The sequence below is a fragment of the Oncorhynchus clarkii genome, chromosome 18 (assembly GCF_045791955.1).
Source record: "Oncorhynchus clarkii lewisi isolate Uvic-CL-2024 chromosome 18, UVic_Ocla_1.0, whole genome shotgun sequence".
Classification (NCBI taxonomy): domain Eukaryota; kingdom Metazoa; phylum Chordata; class Actinopteri; order Salmoniformes; family Salmonidae; genus Oncorhynchus; species Oncorhynchus clarkii.
In genome coordinates this window covers 4,171,626-4,186,145 of record NC_092164.1, presented here as the reverse complement: position 1 = coordinate 4,186,145, position 14,520 = coordinate 4,171,626, and the positions used below count along the sequence as shown (strand labels likewise).

At 47.3% G+C, this 14,520-nt stretch overlaps 1 protein-coding gene across 6 annotated transcripts in view; it reads left to right on the top strand.

The window, feature by feature from the left end:
* LOC139372828 (transmembrane and coiled-coil domain-containing protein 3-like) overlaps positions 1-14,520 on the top strand; it is a 19,896-nt gene extending 5,376 nt beyond the window's left edge. For 4 of the 6 annotated variants that reach the window (XM_071112647.1, XM_071112650.1, XM_071112651.1 and 1 more), the window contains 11 exons: positions 301-480; positions 1,864-2,079; positions 2,954-3,082; positions 3,373-3,465; positions 5,005-5,191; positions 5,451-5,568; positions 6,883-7,078; positions 7,900-8,050; positions 11,730-11,809; positions 12,003-12,152; positions 13,729-14,520. In XM_071112647.1, coding sequence (XP_070968748.1) covers positions 301-480; positions 1,864-2,079; positions 2,954-3,082; positions 3,373-3,465; positions 5,005-5,191; positions 5,451-5,568; positions 6,883-7,078; positions 7,900-8,050; positions 11,730-11,809; positions 12,003-12,152; positions 13,729-13,875 — 1,647 coding nt within the window. In that variant the 3' untranslated portion in view covers positions 13,876-14,520. The remainder of the gene's footprint in view (positions 1-300; positions 481-1,863; positions 2,080-2,953; positions 3,083-3,372; positions 3,466-5,004; positions 5,192-5,450; positions 5,569-6,882; positions 7,079-7,899; positions 8,051-11,729; positions 11,810-12,002; positions 12,153-13,728) is intronic. The other 2 variants (XM_071112649.1, XM_071112648.1) reach the window with 2 other exon arrangements.

The following is a 14,520-nucleotide window of genomic DNA, read 5'->3' as shown; positions in this document are numbered from 1 at the left end:
TCTCTCCCTCTCTCTCTCACTCTCCCCCTCTCTCCCTCTCCCTCTCTCTCTCTCTCACTCTCTCCCTCTCTCCCTCTCACTCCCTCTCTTTCTCTCTCTCTTTCCCTCTCTCTCTCTCTCTCTCTCTCTCTCTCTCTCGCGCTCTCTTTTTCTCTCTTTCTCTCTGCATCTCTCTCTCTCTTTTTCTCTCTTTCTCTCTGCCTCTCTCTCTCTCTCTGCCTCTCTCTCTCTCTTTTTCTCTCTGCCTCTCTCTCTCTCTCTCTCTGCCTCCCTGTCTCTCTGCCTCTCTGTGTGTGTCAGGAAGAGCAGGAGTATGTAGAGCTGGTAGCAGCAGAGAAGCACCAGGTGGAGGCTGTGAAGAGTGCCCTGGCCCAGAACAAGACCCTGTCCATGCTGGATGAGATCCTCGAGGACGTCAGGAGAGCTGCTGACCGCCTGGAGGAGGAGATAGAGGACCACGCCTTCGACAACAATAAACAGGTTCATCAACAACAACAACACCTAGTTCATATAGAGGACCACGCCTTCGACAACAATAAACAGGTTCATCAACAACAATAACAACACATAGGTCATATAGAGGACAACAATAAACAGGTTCATCAACAACAACAACAAACACATAGGTCATAGAGGACAACAATAAACAGGTTCATCAACAACAACAACAACAACACATAGGTCATATAGAGGACAACAATAAACAGATTCATCAACAACAACAACAACAAACACATAGGTCATAGAGGACAACAATAAACAGGTTCATCAACAACAAACACATAGGTCATAGAGGACAACAATAAACAGGTTCATCAACAACAACAACAACAAACACATAGGTCATAGAGGACAACAATAAACAGGTTCATCAACAACAACAAACACATAAGTCATATAGAGGACAACAATAAACAGGTTCATCAACAACAACAACAAACACATAGGTTCATAGAGGACAACAATAAACAGGTTCATCAACAACAACAACAACAAACACATAGGTTCATAGAGGACAACAATAAACAGGTTCATCAACAACAACAACAACACATAGGTCATATAGAGGACAACAATAAACAGGTTCATCAACAACAACAACAAACACATAGGTCATAGAGGACAACAATAAACAGGTTCATCAACAACAACAAACACATAGGTTCATAGAGGACAACAATAAACAGGTTCATCAACAACAACAACAAACACATAGGTTCATAGAGGACAACAATAAACAGATTCATCAACAACAACAACAACAAACACATAGGTTCATAGAGGACAACAATAAACAGGTTCATCAACAACAACAAACACATAGGTTCATAGAGGACAACAATAAACAGGTTCATCAACAACAACAACAAACACATAGGTTCATAGAGGACAACAATAAACAGGTTCATCAACAACAACAACAACAAACACATAGGTCATAGAGGACAACAATAAACAGGTTCATCAACAACAACAAACACATAGGTCATAGAGGACAACAATAAACAGGTTCATCAACAACAACAACAAACACATAGGTTCATAGAGGACAACAATAAACAGGTTCATTAACAACAACAACAAACACATAGGTTCATAGAGGACAACAATAAACAGGTTCATCAACAACAACAACAACAAACACATAGGTCATATAGAGGACCACGTCTTTAATGACAAACGGGTCAGAATAGGAGTGCTGATCTAGGATCATTCTCCCTTTTTAGAGCATAATGAATCAGACTGTTTTGGCCAGGGAGGACCTGATCCCAGATCAGCAGTCTGAGAGGCTGTATAAAGGGGCTTTTATGTATTGTATTAAAGGCGATATACCAGTAGAGTTATTATCAGGGTTGTGATCAGATGAATGGAGTGCACGTAGCCAACGTGGAGGCGGTGCTGAGAGTGGAGGAGGAGGAGGAAGACGGAGGGAAGAGAAGAAGGAACGCGTCAAGGAGAGGTGGAGAGGTGGAGGACGACGTGGGGCTGAGCATGCTCATCGACTCCCAGAACAACCAGTATGTTCTGACCAAGCCCAGAGACTCCACCATGCCCCGCTCAGATCAACACTTCATCAAGGTCAGTACCAACTTTAACCCCTGAACACTAATGATCCTATACATATGATGACTGTCCTGAGACTACAGCTGTAATCTGACCATATGAAGACTGTCCTGAGACTCCAACTGTAATCTGACCATATGAAGACTGTCCTGAGACTCCAGCTGTAATCTGACTATATGAAGACTGTCCTGAGACTCCAGCTGTAATCTGACTATATGAAGACTGTCCTGAGACTCCAGCTGTAATCTGACTATATGAAGACTGTCCTGAGACTCCAACTGTAATCTGACCATATGAAGACTGTCCTATGAGTCCAGCTGTAATCTGACTATATGAAGACTGTCCTGAGACTCCAGCTGTAATCTGACCATATGAAGACTGTCCTGAGACTCCAGCTGTAATCTGACTATATGAAGACTGTCCTGAGACTCCAGCTGTAATCTGACTATATGAAGACTGTCCTGAGACTCCAGCTGTAATCTGACTATATGAAGACTGTCCTGAGACTCCAACTGTAATCTGACCATATGAAGACTGTCCTGAGACTCCAGCTGTAATCTGACTATATGAAGACTGTCCTGAGACTCCAGCTGTAATCTAACTATACGAAGACTGTCCTGAGACTCCAGCTGTAATCTGACTATATGAAGACTGTCCTGAGACTCCAGCTGTAATCTGACCATATGAAGACTGTCCTGAGACTACAGCTGTAATCTGACTATATGAAGACTGTCCTGAGACTCCAACTGTAATCTGACCATATGAAGACTGTCCTGAGACTCCAGCTGTAATCTGACTATATGGGTCTTCAAATGAAATTACTATTTCACACAATTCTAATCTGTGTCCCTGTGGTGTCCTGTCCTGTTGTCTGTGATTGGCTGGTCAGGACCTGGTCTCCGTAGTGATGCTGTCTCTGCCGTGTGGTTGGCTGTGCACTATGATGGGCCTGCCCCCCATGTTTGGTTACATCGTCTGTGGAGTCCTCCTGGGTCCCTCTGGACTCAACAGCATCAAGGTGAGACATGCAACTGTGTGTGTCTGTCTGCCTGTCTGCCTGTCTGCCTGTCTGCCTGTCTGTCTGTCTGTCTGTCTGTCTGTGTCTGTCTGCCTCTATGTCTGTCTGTCTGTCTGTCTCTCTGCCTGCCTGTCTCTCTGCCTGCCTGTCTCACTGCCTGTCTCTCTGCCCGTCTGTCTGCCTGCCTGCCTGTCTGTCTGTCTGTCTGTCTGTCTGTCTGTCTGCCTGCCTGCCTGCCTGCCTGTGTGTCTGCCTGTCTGTGTGTGTGAGAGTAATGTATCTCTGTGCAGTCTATGGTGCAGGTAGAGACGCTGGGAGAGTTGGGAGTGTTCTTCACTCTCTTCGTGGTCGGTCTCGAGTTCTCCCCAGAGCGACTCCGGAAGGTAGGCTGCCTAGTGTTGCATTCAAACCCCCCCCCCCCCCCAGAGGTATTTTCCATCAGATATTAGCCTACATTCTTGGAATAGCAAAAACTATTAAAGGCCCAGTGCAGACATAAATGTGAATTCCCTGTGTTTTATATTTATTTCCACACTATGAGGGTGGAATGATACTGTGAAATTGATGATGATGATGATGCCCTTCTAGTGGAACAGCTGTTTAGAACCACTGCCTGTTTTGGTGGGATGGAGTTTTGATCTGCCGGGTGACATCACCAGACAGGAAAGGACTTAACACTGGTGTGAAGTGTGTAACTCTGACCTACATTTTCACAGTGGGACTCAGAAACCCACATTCTTACATTCTTTCACCAACTCCGTCTCAGCAGAGAGCGACGTCTAACTCTCCCTTGTCTCTCTTCTTCATTTGGCGAGCTATCTGTTTATCACACATTTTCTCTCCTTATCAGTCTTCCTGCTTCTCTCCCTCCCTCCCTCCCTCCCTCCCACCCTCACTCCCACCCTCCCTCCCTCCCTCCCTTCCTCCCCTCGCTCCCTCCCTCTCTCCCTCCCTGGCCTCCCTCCCCTCTCTCCCTCACTCCCTTCCTCCCTTACTCCCTCCCTCGCTCCCTCCCTCCCTCCCTGGCCTCCCTCCCACCCTCACTCCCACCCTCCCTCCCTTCCTCCCTCTCTCCCTCCCTGGCCTCCCTCCCTCCCCTCTCTCCCTCACTCCCTTCCTCCCCTCCCTCCCTCCCTCCCTCCCTCCCTCCCTCCCTGGCCTCCCTCCCTCCCTCCCTCCCTTCCTCCCTCCCTCCCTCCCTCCCTCCCTCTCTCCCTCCCTCCCTCCTTCTCTCTCTCCTCTGGAACGTGTTCTAATGAGATAATGATATTGTGTTCGTTTCAAGAGTTGAAGACCATTTTATATGTGTGGACGTGTTCAACTGTTCTTGTCACTAGAATAGTAAACAAACTAACATTTGACCAACGGGGACATTTTGTTGGTCCCCATGAGTTTAAATGCTATTTCTAGGGGGTTTAAGGTTAAGGTTAGAATTTGTTTTAGGTTTAAGAGCTAGGGTTAGTTTTAGGGTTAGGAGCCAGGGTTAGGTTTTGGGTTAAGGTTAGGGTAAGGGTACGGGTACGGGTTAGGTTTTTGGGTTAAGGTTAGGTTAAGAGTAAGGGTACGGGTTAGGTTTTTGGGTTAAGGTTAGGGTAAGAGTACGGGTTAGGTTTTTGGGTTAAGATTAGGGTAAGGGTAAGACTACGGGTTAGGTTTTGGGTTAGGGTAAGGGTAAGAGTACGGGTTAGGTTTTGGGGTTAAGGTTAGGGTAAGAGTACGGGTTAGGTTTTTGGGTTAAGGTTAGGGTAAGGGTAAGAGTACGGGTTAGGTTTCTGGGTTGAGGTTAGAGTAAGAGTACGGGTTAGGGTTAGAGAAAATAGGATTTTGAGTGGGACTGAATTGTGTGTCCCCACCAGATTAGCTGTACAAGACTGTGTGTGTGTATTTAACATGTGTGTACTGTCCTATGTGTGTGTGTGCAGGTGTGGAAGATCTCTGTGCAGGGTTCATGCTACCTCAGTCTGTTGATGGTGGCTACAGGGCTGCTGTGGGGTCAGGTGCTGCATATCCGTCCCACCCAGACCGTCTTCATCTCCTCCTGTCTCTCTCTATCCTCCACGCCGCTGGTCTCACGCTTCCTGGCTGGGGGCGCCCGCGCAGACAAGGACGGTACGGAGACTACGGACGTGTGTGTGTGTGTGTGTGTGTGTGTGTGTGTGTGTGTGTGTGTGTGTGTGTGTGTGTGAGAGACAGAGCGAGAGAGAGACTTGACTTCCAATGCTCTTTATTTTAATGTTAAAGAACCACCTGTCTTTAAATGAGTAACTGGCTACAAACATTAAAACTGTGTGTGTGTCTGTGTCTCTGTGTGTCTGTCTGTGTGTGTGTGTCTGTGTCTCTGTGTGTGTGTGTGTGTGTGTGTGTGTAGGAGAGCTGGACTACAGCAGTGTTCTCCTGGGGATGTTGGTAATGCAGGATGTTCAGCTGGGTCTGTTCATAGCCGTCATGCCCACCCTCATACAGGTGTCATCTGGCCACCTGGACAGGTGAGCACACACACACACACAGAGACATAGAGACACAGACACACACAGAGACACACACACACACACACACACAGACACGCAGCTGTATATGCACTACTATCTAGACACACCTTGTCCCAAAACTCAACTCATGCTAGGAAGGTGTGTAGTTCCAAAGATGTGTTAGAAGTTCTAAAGTTTAATACTGTTGTGTCTTGTCTTCTGAGGGTCCTGTCATGTGTTTTGTCTTCTGAGGGTCCTGTCCTGTCTTCTGAGGGTCCTGTCATGTGTCCTGTCTTCTGAGGGTCCTGTCATGTGTCCTGTCTTCTGAGGGTCCTGTCATGTGTTCTGTCTTCTGAGGGTCCTGTCCTGTCTTCTGAGGGTCCTGTCATGTGTCCTGTCTTCTGAGGGTCCTGTCATGTGTTCTGTCTTCTGAGGGTCCTGTCATGTGTTCTGTCTTCTGAGGGTCCTGTCCTGTCTTCTGAGGGTCCTGTCATGTGTTCTGTCTTCTGAGGGTCCTGTGATGTGGCCTGTCTTCTGAGGGTCCTGTCTTCTGAGGGTTCGGTTCTATGTTATGAGGGTCCTGTCCTGTGTTCTGAGGGTCCTGTCCTGTGTTCTGAGGGTCCTGTCCTGTGTTCTGAGGGTCCTGTCCTGTGTTCTGAGGGTCCTGTCCTGTGTTCTGAGGGTCCTGTCCTGTGTTCTGAGGCGCCTGTCCTGTGTTCTGAGGCTCCTGTCCTGTGTTCTGAGGGTCCTGTCCTGTCTTCCGAGGGTCCTGTCCTGTCTTCCGAGGGTCCTGTCCTGTCTTCCGAGGGTCCTGTCCTGTCTTCCGAGGGTCCTGTCCTGTCTTCCGAGGGTCCTGTCCTGTCTTCCGAGGGTCCTGTCCTGTCTTCCGAGGGTCCTGTTCTGTCTTCCGAGGGTCCTGTGTTCTGTCTTCCGAGGGTCCTGTGTTCTGTCTTCCGAGGGTCCTGTCCTGTGTTCTGTCTTCCGAGGGTCCTGTCCTGTGTTCTGTCTTCCGAGGGTCCTGTCCTGTGTTCTGTCTTCCGAGGGTCCTGTCCTGTTCTGTCTTCCGAGGGTTCTGTCCTGTCTTCTGAGGGTCCTGTCATGTGTGTTGTCTTCTGAGGGTTCTGTCTTCTGAGGGTCCTGTCCTGTCTTCTGAGGGTTCTGTCTTCTGAGGGTCCTGTCCTGTGTTCTGTCTTCTGAGGGTCCTGTCCTGTGTTCTGTCTTCTGAGGGTCCTGTCCTGTGTTCTGTCCTCCTAGCCCAGGTCCTGTTCTCTCTGTAAACCAGTGTTCTGTGTTGTGAGGCTGGTGTTCTATGTTCTATCCTGTGTTCTGTAGTGTCCTGTTTGGAGGTCTGCACGTCCTCCTGCTCCTGTCCCAGGTCCTGTTCTCTCTGGCTATGGTACTACTGCTGTGTGTTCTCCTCAAATCCTTCCTGATTGGTCCATACTACAGGAAGCTCCATGCTGAGTCTAAAGGCAACAAGGAGATCCTGGTTCTGGGGACCGCTGCCTTCGTATTCCTCATGCTCACCGTATGTACCCCCTCTCCTCTGTGAGATATAGCTCCCCCCTCTATCCTCTCCTCTGTGAGATATAGCTCCCCCTCTATCCTCTCCTCTGTGAGATATAGCTCCCCCTCTATCCTCTCCTCTGTGAGATATAGCTCCCCCTCTATCCTCTCCTCTGTGAGATATAGCTCCCCCTCTATCCTCTCCTCTGTGAGATATAGCTCCCCCTCTATCCTCTCCTCTGTGAGATATAGCTCCCCCTCTATCCTCTCCTCTGTGAGATATAGCTCCCCCCTCTATCCTATCCTCTATGAGATATAGCTCCCCCCTCTATCCTCTCCGCTGTGAGATATAGCTCCCCCTCTATCCTCTCCTCTGTGAGATATAGCTCCCACCTCTATCCTATCCTCTGTGAGATATAGCTCCCCCTATATCCTCTCCTCTGTGAGATATAGCTCCCCCCTCTATCCTATCCTCTGTGAGATATAGCTCCCCCCTCTATCCTCTCCTCTGTGAGATGTAGCTTCATCTCCTCTGAGAGATGTAGCTTCCTCTCCTCTGTGAGATGTAGCTTCCCCTCCGCTATCCTCTCCTCTGTGAGATGTAGCTTCCCCCTCTATCCTCTTCTCTGTGAGATGTAGCTTCCCCTCCGCTATCCTCTCCTCTGTGAGATGTAGCTCTCTTCTCCAACAGAGGTTATGTTTCCTGTACAATCAAGTACTACAATTGACATTCCAATACAAATACAATACTGTGTCATTAGGGAGTTTATGATATAAATGGTTAAACTATATCCATTCTACCAAATGTATGTCAAATGATGTTTTTCCCCCGGCGTTTCCCAGGTGACAGAGTTCCTGGACATTTCCATGGAGCTGGGCTGCTTCCTGGCTGGAGCGCTTCTCTCCTCGCAGGGTCACATTTGCACCACGGAGGTCATGGGCTGCATCGAGCCAATCAGAGACTTCCTCGCCATCATCTTCTTCGCCTCCATTGGTCAGAACTGAAGCTTACCCTCTGCAGTGTCTCTGTTTAGCGTCATATCTCTGTCTCTCTATGGCTGTTTAGCGTCATATCTCTGTCTCTCTATGGCTGTTTAGCATCATATCTCTGTCTCTCTATGGCTGTTTAGCATCATATCTCTGTCTCTCTATGGCTGTTTAGCGTCATATCTCTGTCTCTCTATGGCTGTTTAGCGTCATATCTCTGTCTCTCTATGGCTGTTTAGCATCATATCTCTGTCTCTCTATGGCTGTTTAGCGTCATATCTCTGTCTCTCTATGGCTGTTTAGCATCATATCTCTGTCTCTCTATGGCTGTTTAGCATCATATCTCTGTCTCTCTATGGCTGTTTAGCATCGTATCTCTGTCTCTCTATGGCTGTTTAGCATCATATCTCTGTCTCTCTATGGCTGTTTAGCGTCATATCTCTGTCTCTCTATGGCTGTTTAGCATCATATCTCTGTCTCTCTATGGCTGTTTAGCATCGTATCTCTGTCTCTCTATGGCTGTTTAGCATCATATCTCTGTCTCTCTATGGCTGTTTAGCATCATATCTCTGTCTCTCTATGGCTGTTTAGCATCATATCTCTGTCTCTCTATGGCTGTTTAGCATCGTATCTCTGTCTCTCTATGGCTGTTTAGCGTCATATCTCTGTCTCTCTATGGCTGTTTAGCATCATATCTCTGTCTCTCTATGGCTGTTTAGCATCATATCTCTGTCTCTCTATGGCTGTTTAGCATCATATCTCTGTCTCTCTATGGCTGTTTAGCATCGTATCTCTGTCTCTCTATGGCTGTTTAGCATCATATCTCTGTCTCTCTATGGCTGTTTAGCATCGTATCTCTGTCTCTCTATGGCTGTTTAGCATCATATCTCTGTCTCTCTATGGCTGTTTAGCATCATATCTCTGTCTCTCTATGGCTGTTTAGCATCATATCTCTGTCTCTCTATGGCTGTTTAGCATCATATCTCTGTCTCTCTATGGCTGTTTAGCATCATATCTCTGTCTCTCTATGGCTGTTTAGCATCATATCTCTGTCTCTCTATGGCTGTTTAGCATCATATCTCTGTCTCTCTATGGCTGTTTAGCATCATATCTCTGTCTCTCTATGGCTGTTTAGCATCATATCTCTGTCTCTCTATGGCTGTTTAGCATCATATCTCTGTCTCTCTATGGCTGTTTAGCATCGTACAGTTGAATTCAGAAGTTTACATACACCTTAAGGCAAATACATTTAAACTCCGTTTTTCACAATTCCTGACATTGAATCCTAGTAAAAATTCCCTGTTTTAGGTCAGTTAGGATCACCACTTTATTTTAAGAATGTGAAATGTCAGAATAATAGTAGAGAGAATGATTTATTTCAGCTTTTATTTCTTTCATCACATTCCCAGTGGGTCAGAAGTTTACATACACTCAATTAGTATTTGGTAGCATTGTCGTTAAGTTGTTTAACTTGGGTCAAGCGTTTTGGGTAGCCTTCCACAAGCTTCTCACAATAAGTTGGGTGAATTTTGGCCCATTCCTCCTGACAGAGCTGGTGTAACTGAGTCAGGTTTGTAGGCCTCCTTGCTCGCACACGCCTTTTCCAGTTCTGCCTGCAAATGTTCTATAGGTTTGAGGTCAGGGCTTTGTGATGACCATTCCAATACCTTGACTTTGTTGTCCTTAAGCCATTTTGCCACAACTTTGGGAGAATGCTTGGGGTCATTGTCAATTTGGAAGACCCATGTCTTGAGATGTTGCTTCAATATATCCACATAATTTTCCATCCTCATAATGCCATCCATTTTGTGAAGTGCACCAGTCCCTCCTGCAGCAAAGCACCCCCACAACATGATGCTGCCACCCCCCTGCTTCACGGTTGGGATGGTGTTCTTCGTCTTGCAAGCATTGTGTCAAAGTAGATGTCCTAACCGACTTGCCAGAACTAAAGTTTGTTAACAAGAAATGTGTGGAGTGGTTGAAAAACGAGTTTTAATGACTCCAACCTCAGTGTATGTAAACTTCCGACTTCAACTGTATCTCTGTCTCTCTATGGCTGTTTAGCATCGTATCTCTACTACTGTAGGTCTCTATGTGTTGTCTCTACTACTGTAGGTCTCTGTGTTGTCTCTACTGCTGTGGGTCTCTCTGTGCTGTCTCTACTACTGTAGGTCTCTGTGTTGTCTCTACTGCTGTGGGTCTCTCTGTGTTGTCTCTACTACTGTTGGTCTCTGTGTTGTCTCTACTACTGTAGGTCTCTGTGTTGTCTCTACTACTGTAGGTCTTTATGTGTTGTCTCTACTGCTGTAGGTCTCTATGTGTTGTCTCTACTACTGTAGGTCTATGTGTTGTCTCTACTACTGTAGGTCTCTGTGTTGTCTCTACTACTGTAGGTATCTGTGTTGTCTCTACTACTGTAGGTCTTTATGTGTTGTCTCTACTGATGTAGGTCTCTATGTGTTGTCTCTACTACTGTAGGTCTCTGTGTGTTGTCTCTACTACTGTAGGTCTCTGTGTGTTGTCTCTACTACTGTAGGTCTCTGTGTGTTGTCTCTACTACTGTAGGTCTATGTGTTGTCTCTACTACTGTAGGTCTCTGTGTTGTCTCTACTACTGTAGGTCTGTGTTGTCTCTACCTCTGTAGGTCTGTGTTGTCTCTACTACTGTAGGTCTCTGTGTTGTCTCTACTACTGTAGGTCTCTCTGTGTTGTCTCTACTACTGTAGGTCTCTCTGTGTTGTCTCTACTACTGTAGGTCTCTATGTGTTGTCTCTATGTGTTGTCTCTACTACTGTAGGTCTATGTGTTGTCTCTACTACTGTAGGTCTATGTGTTGTCTCTACAGCTGTAGGTCTATGTGTTGTCTCTACTGCTGTAGGTCTCTGTGTTGTTTCTACTACTGTAGGTCTCTATGTGTTGTCTCTACTACTGTAGGTCTCTGTGTTGTCTCTACTACTGTAGGTCTCTGTGTGTTGTCTCTACTACTGTGGATCTCTATGTGTTGTCTCTACTACTGTATGTCTCTGTGTGTTGTCTCTACTACTGTAGGTCTCTGTGTGTTGTCTCTACTACTGTAGGTCTCTGTGTTGTCTCTACTGCTGTAGGTCTCTGTGTTGTTTCTACTACTGTAGGTCTCTATGTTGTCTCTAGTGCTGTAGGTCTCTATGTGTTGTCTCTACTGCTGTAGGTCTCTGTGTTGTCTCTACTGCAGTAGCTCTATGTGTTGTCTCTACTGCAGTAGCTCTATGTGTTGTCTCTACTGCTGTAGGTCTCTGTGTTGTCTCTACTGCAGTAGCTCTATGTGTTGTCTCTACTACTGTAGGTCTCTGTGTTGTCTCTACTGCTGTAGGTCTCTATGTGTTGTCTCTACTGCTGTAGGTCTCTGTGTTGTCTCTACTACTGTAGGTCTATGTGTTGTCTCTACTGCTGTAGGTCTCTGTGTGTTGTCTCTACTGCTGTAGGTCTCTATGTGTTGTCTCTACTGCTGTAGGTCTCTATGTGTTGTCTCTACTGCTGTAGGTCTCTGTGTTGTCTCTACTACTGTAGGTCTATGTGTTGTCTCTACTGCTGTAGGTCTCTGTGTGTTGTCTCTACTGCTGTAGGTCTCCATGTGTAGGTCTCTATGTGTAGGTCTCCATGTGTAGGTCTCCATGTGTAGGTCTCCATGTGTGTTCTCTTCTACTACAGGTTTCCATGTCTTTCCTACCTTTGTCCTGTACGAACTGACAGTCCTGGTGGTGCTGACTCTCTCACTGGTCATCATGAAGGTATGCTGTTGTTGCTTTAAACCACTCTCGCTTACTTATTTTCTCTCTCGCTCTCTCTCTCTCTCTCTCTCTCTCTCTCTCTCTCTCTCCCCCTCACACTCTTTCTCTCTCTCTCTCTCTCTCTCTCTCTCTCTCTCTCTCTCTCTCTCACTCTCTCTAATTAAACACCTCCTCCTCTCCATGTTCCTGTTAGTTCCTGATGGCGGTGCTGGTGCTGTCGGCCATCTTGCCCAAGGGTTCTCGCCACATCCGTTGGATAGTGTCTGCTGGCCTGGCGCAGGTCAGCGAGTTCTCCTTCGTCTTGGGGAGCCGCGCCCGCCGAGCTGGCATCATCTCCAGAGAGGTACTTCTACCGAAGAACAGACCACCACTCGATGCTTAGTTCCAAATCAAACAATAGCCACTAGTCCCTAGACACTACCCCTAACCACTACCCCCTAGACACTACCCCTAACCTTTACCCATAGACACTACCACTAACCACTAACCACTACCCCTAACCACTACCTCTAACCACTACCCCTCGACACTACCCCTAACCACTACCCATAAACACTACCCCTAGAGACTACTCTTAACCACTACCCCTAACTACTACCCCTAACCACGACCCATAACCACTACCCATAACCATTACCCCTAACCTCTACCCCTAACCTCTACCACTAACCACTACCCCTAACCACTACCCCTAACCACTACCCCTAGCTACTACCCCTAGCCACTACCACTACCCCTAACCACTACCCCTAGACACTACTCCTAACCACTACTCCTAACCACTACCCCTAACCACTACCCCTAACCACTACCCATAACCATTACCCCTAACCTCTACCCCTAACCTCTACCCCTAGACACTACTCCTAACCACTACCCCTAGACACTACTCCTAACCACTACCCCCAGACACTATCCCTAACCTCTACCACTAACCTCTACCACTAACCACTATCCATAACCAATACCTCCAACCACTACCGCTAACCAATACCCCTAACCAATACCCCTAACCACTACCCCTAACCACTACCTCTAACCACTACCTCTAACCACTACCCCTAGACACTACCCCTAACCACTACCCCTCGACACTACTCTTAACCACTACCCCTAGACACTACCCCTAACCTTTACCCCTAACCTCTACCCCTAGACACTACTTGAAGATGTTTTTTGGCAATTGCAAGATGAATACATACAGGATCTAGAATACAACTGTCCTCTTCTTCCCCAGGTGTACCTGCTGGTTCTGTGTCACCACTCTGTCCTCTTCTTCCCCAGATGTACCTGCTGGTTCTCAGTGTCACCCCTCTGTCCTCTTCTTACCCAGGTGTACCTGCTGGTTCTCAGTGTCACCACTCTGTCCTCTTCTTCCCCAGGTGTACCTGCTGTTTCTCAGTGTCACCACTCTGTCCTCTTCTTCCCCAGGTGTACCTGCTGGTTCTCAGTGTCACCACTCTGTCCTCTTCTTCCCCAGGTGTACCTGCTGGTTCTCAGTGTCACCACTCTGTCCTCTTCTTCCCCAGGTGTACCTGCTGGTTCTCAGTGTCACCACTCTGTCCTCTTCTTCCCCAGGTGTACCTGCTGGTTCTCAGTGTCACCACTCTGTCCTCTTCTTCCCCAGGTGTACCTGCTGGTTCTGTGTCATCACTCTGTCCTCTTCTTACCCAGGTGTACCTGCTGGTTCTCAGTGTCACCACTCTGTCCTCTTCTTCCCCAGGTGTACCTGCTGGTTCTCAGTGTCACCACTCTGTCCTCTTCTTCCCCAGGTGTACCTGCTGGTTCTCAGTGTCACCACTCTGTCCTCTTCTTCCCCAGGTGTACCTGCTGGTTCTCAGTGTCAACACTCTGTCCTCTTCTTCCCCAGGTGTACCTGCTGGTTATCAGTGTCACCACTCTGTCCTCTTCTTCACCAGGTGTACCTGCTGGTTCTCAGTGTCACCACTCTGAGTCTTCTGCTGGCTCCGGTGTTGTGGAGAGCCGCCACACACAAGTGGGTCCCTCGAGCCGAACGCAAGACGCTCGCCCGCCCGCCCCCGCTGCTGCCACACCCAGCAGACTGAAGCCAATAGGGGCCCTGTAAAAGGGCCGAAGGGTCAAAGGTCATTCTCCCTCTTTCCATGGAGAAAATCGTAATGACCCATTATCTTTGGGTCATTGGTTGCATCCAAAATGGCACCCTGTTCCCTACATAGTGCACTACTTTAGATCAGGGCTCTATGTAGGGAATAGGGCTCTGGTCTAAAGGAAGTGCACTATATATAACGAATAGGGTGCCATTTGAGATGCGATCATTGTAGAACGGTTTTACATGTCCTCGTTGTTGTCTTGACTGTCATTCCTCCTACAGTAGTTATGGAGGAATCCCTGATGAGACCCTTTTGGTTTGTGACGTCACAATGATGGTGATGACATATTCCCTTCGAGGGAATATTATTAGTCTGGGGTTGCATATGGATCAGTTTCATCTGGACCGAACCTGGGAGAAAGACATAGGCCAAGGTTTTAACAGTTCAACTTTCCATTTAGTATGTTTGAATGTCCTGCTGATACTGTAAAGTCTCAGTGTTCTAACCAAACACGGACACATAGAGACTGTATGTATGGGTTGTTTATGTCAGGGCTTTACATGTATGTACGCGTTATTGCACTCCTATGGCATCTAATGCTGTAAAAGGTTTATTTTTTCTTATGTTTCAGTGACTGTT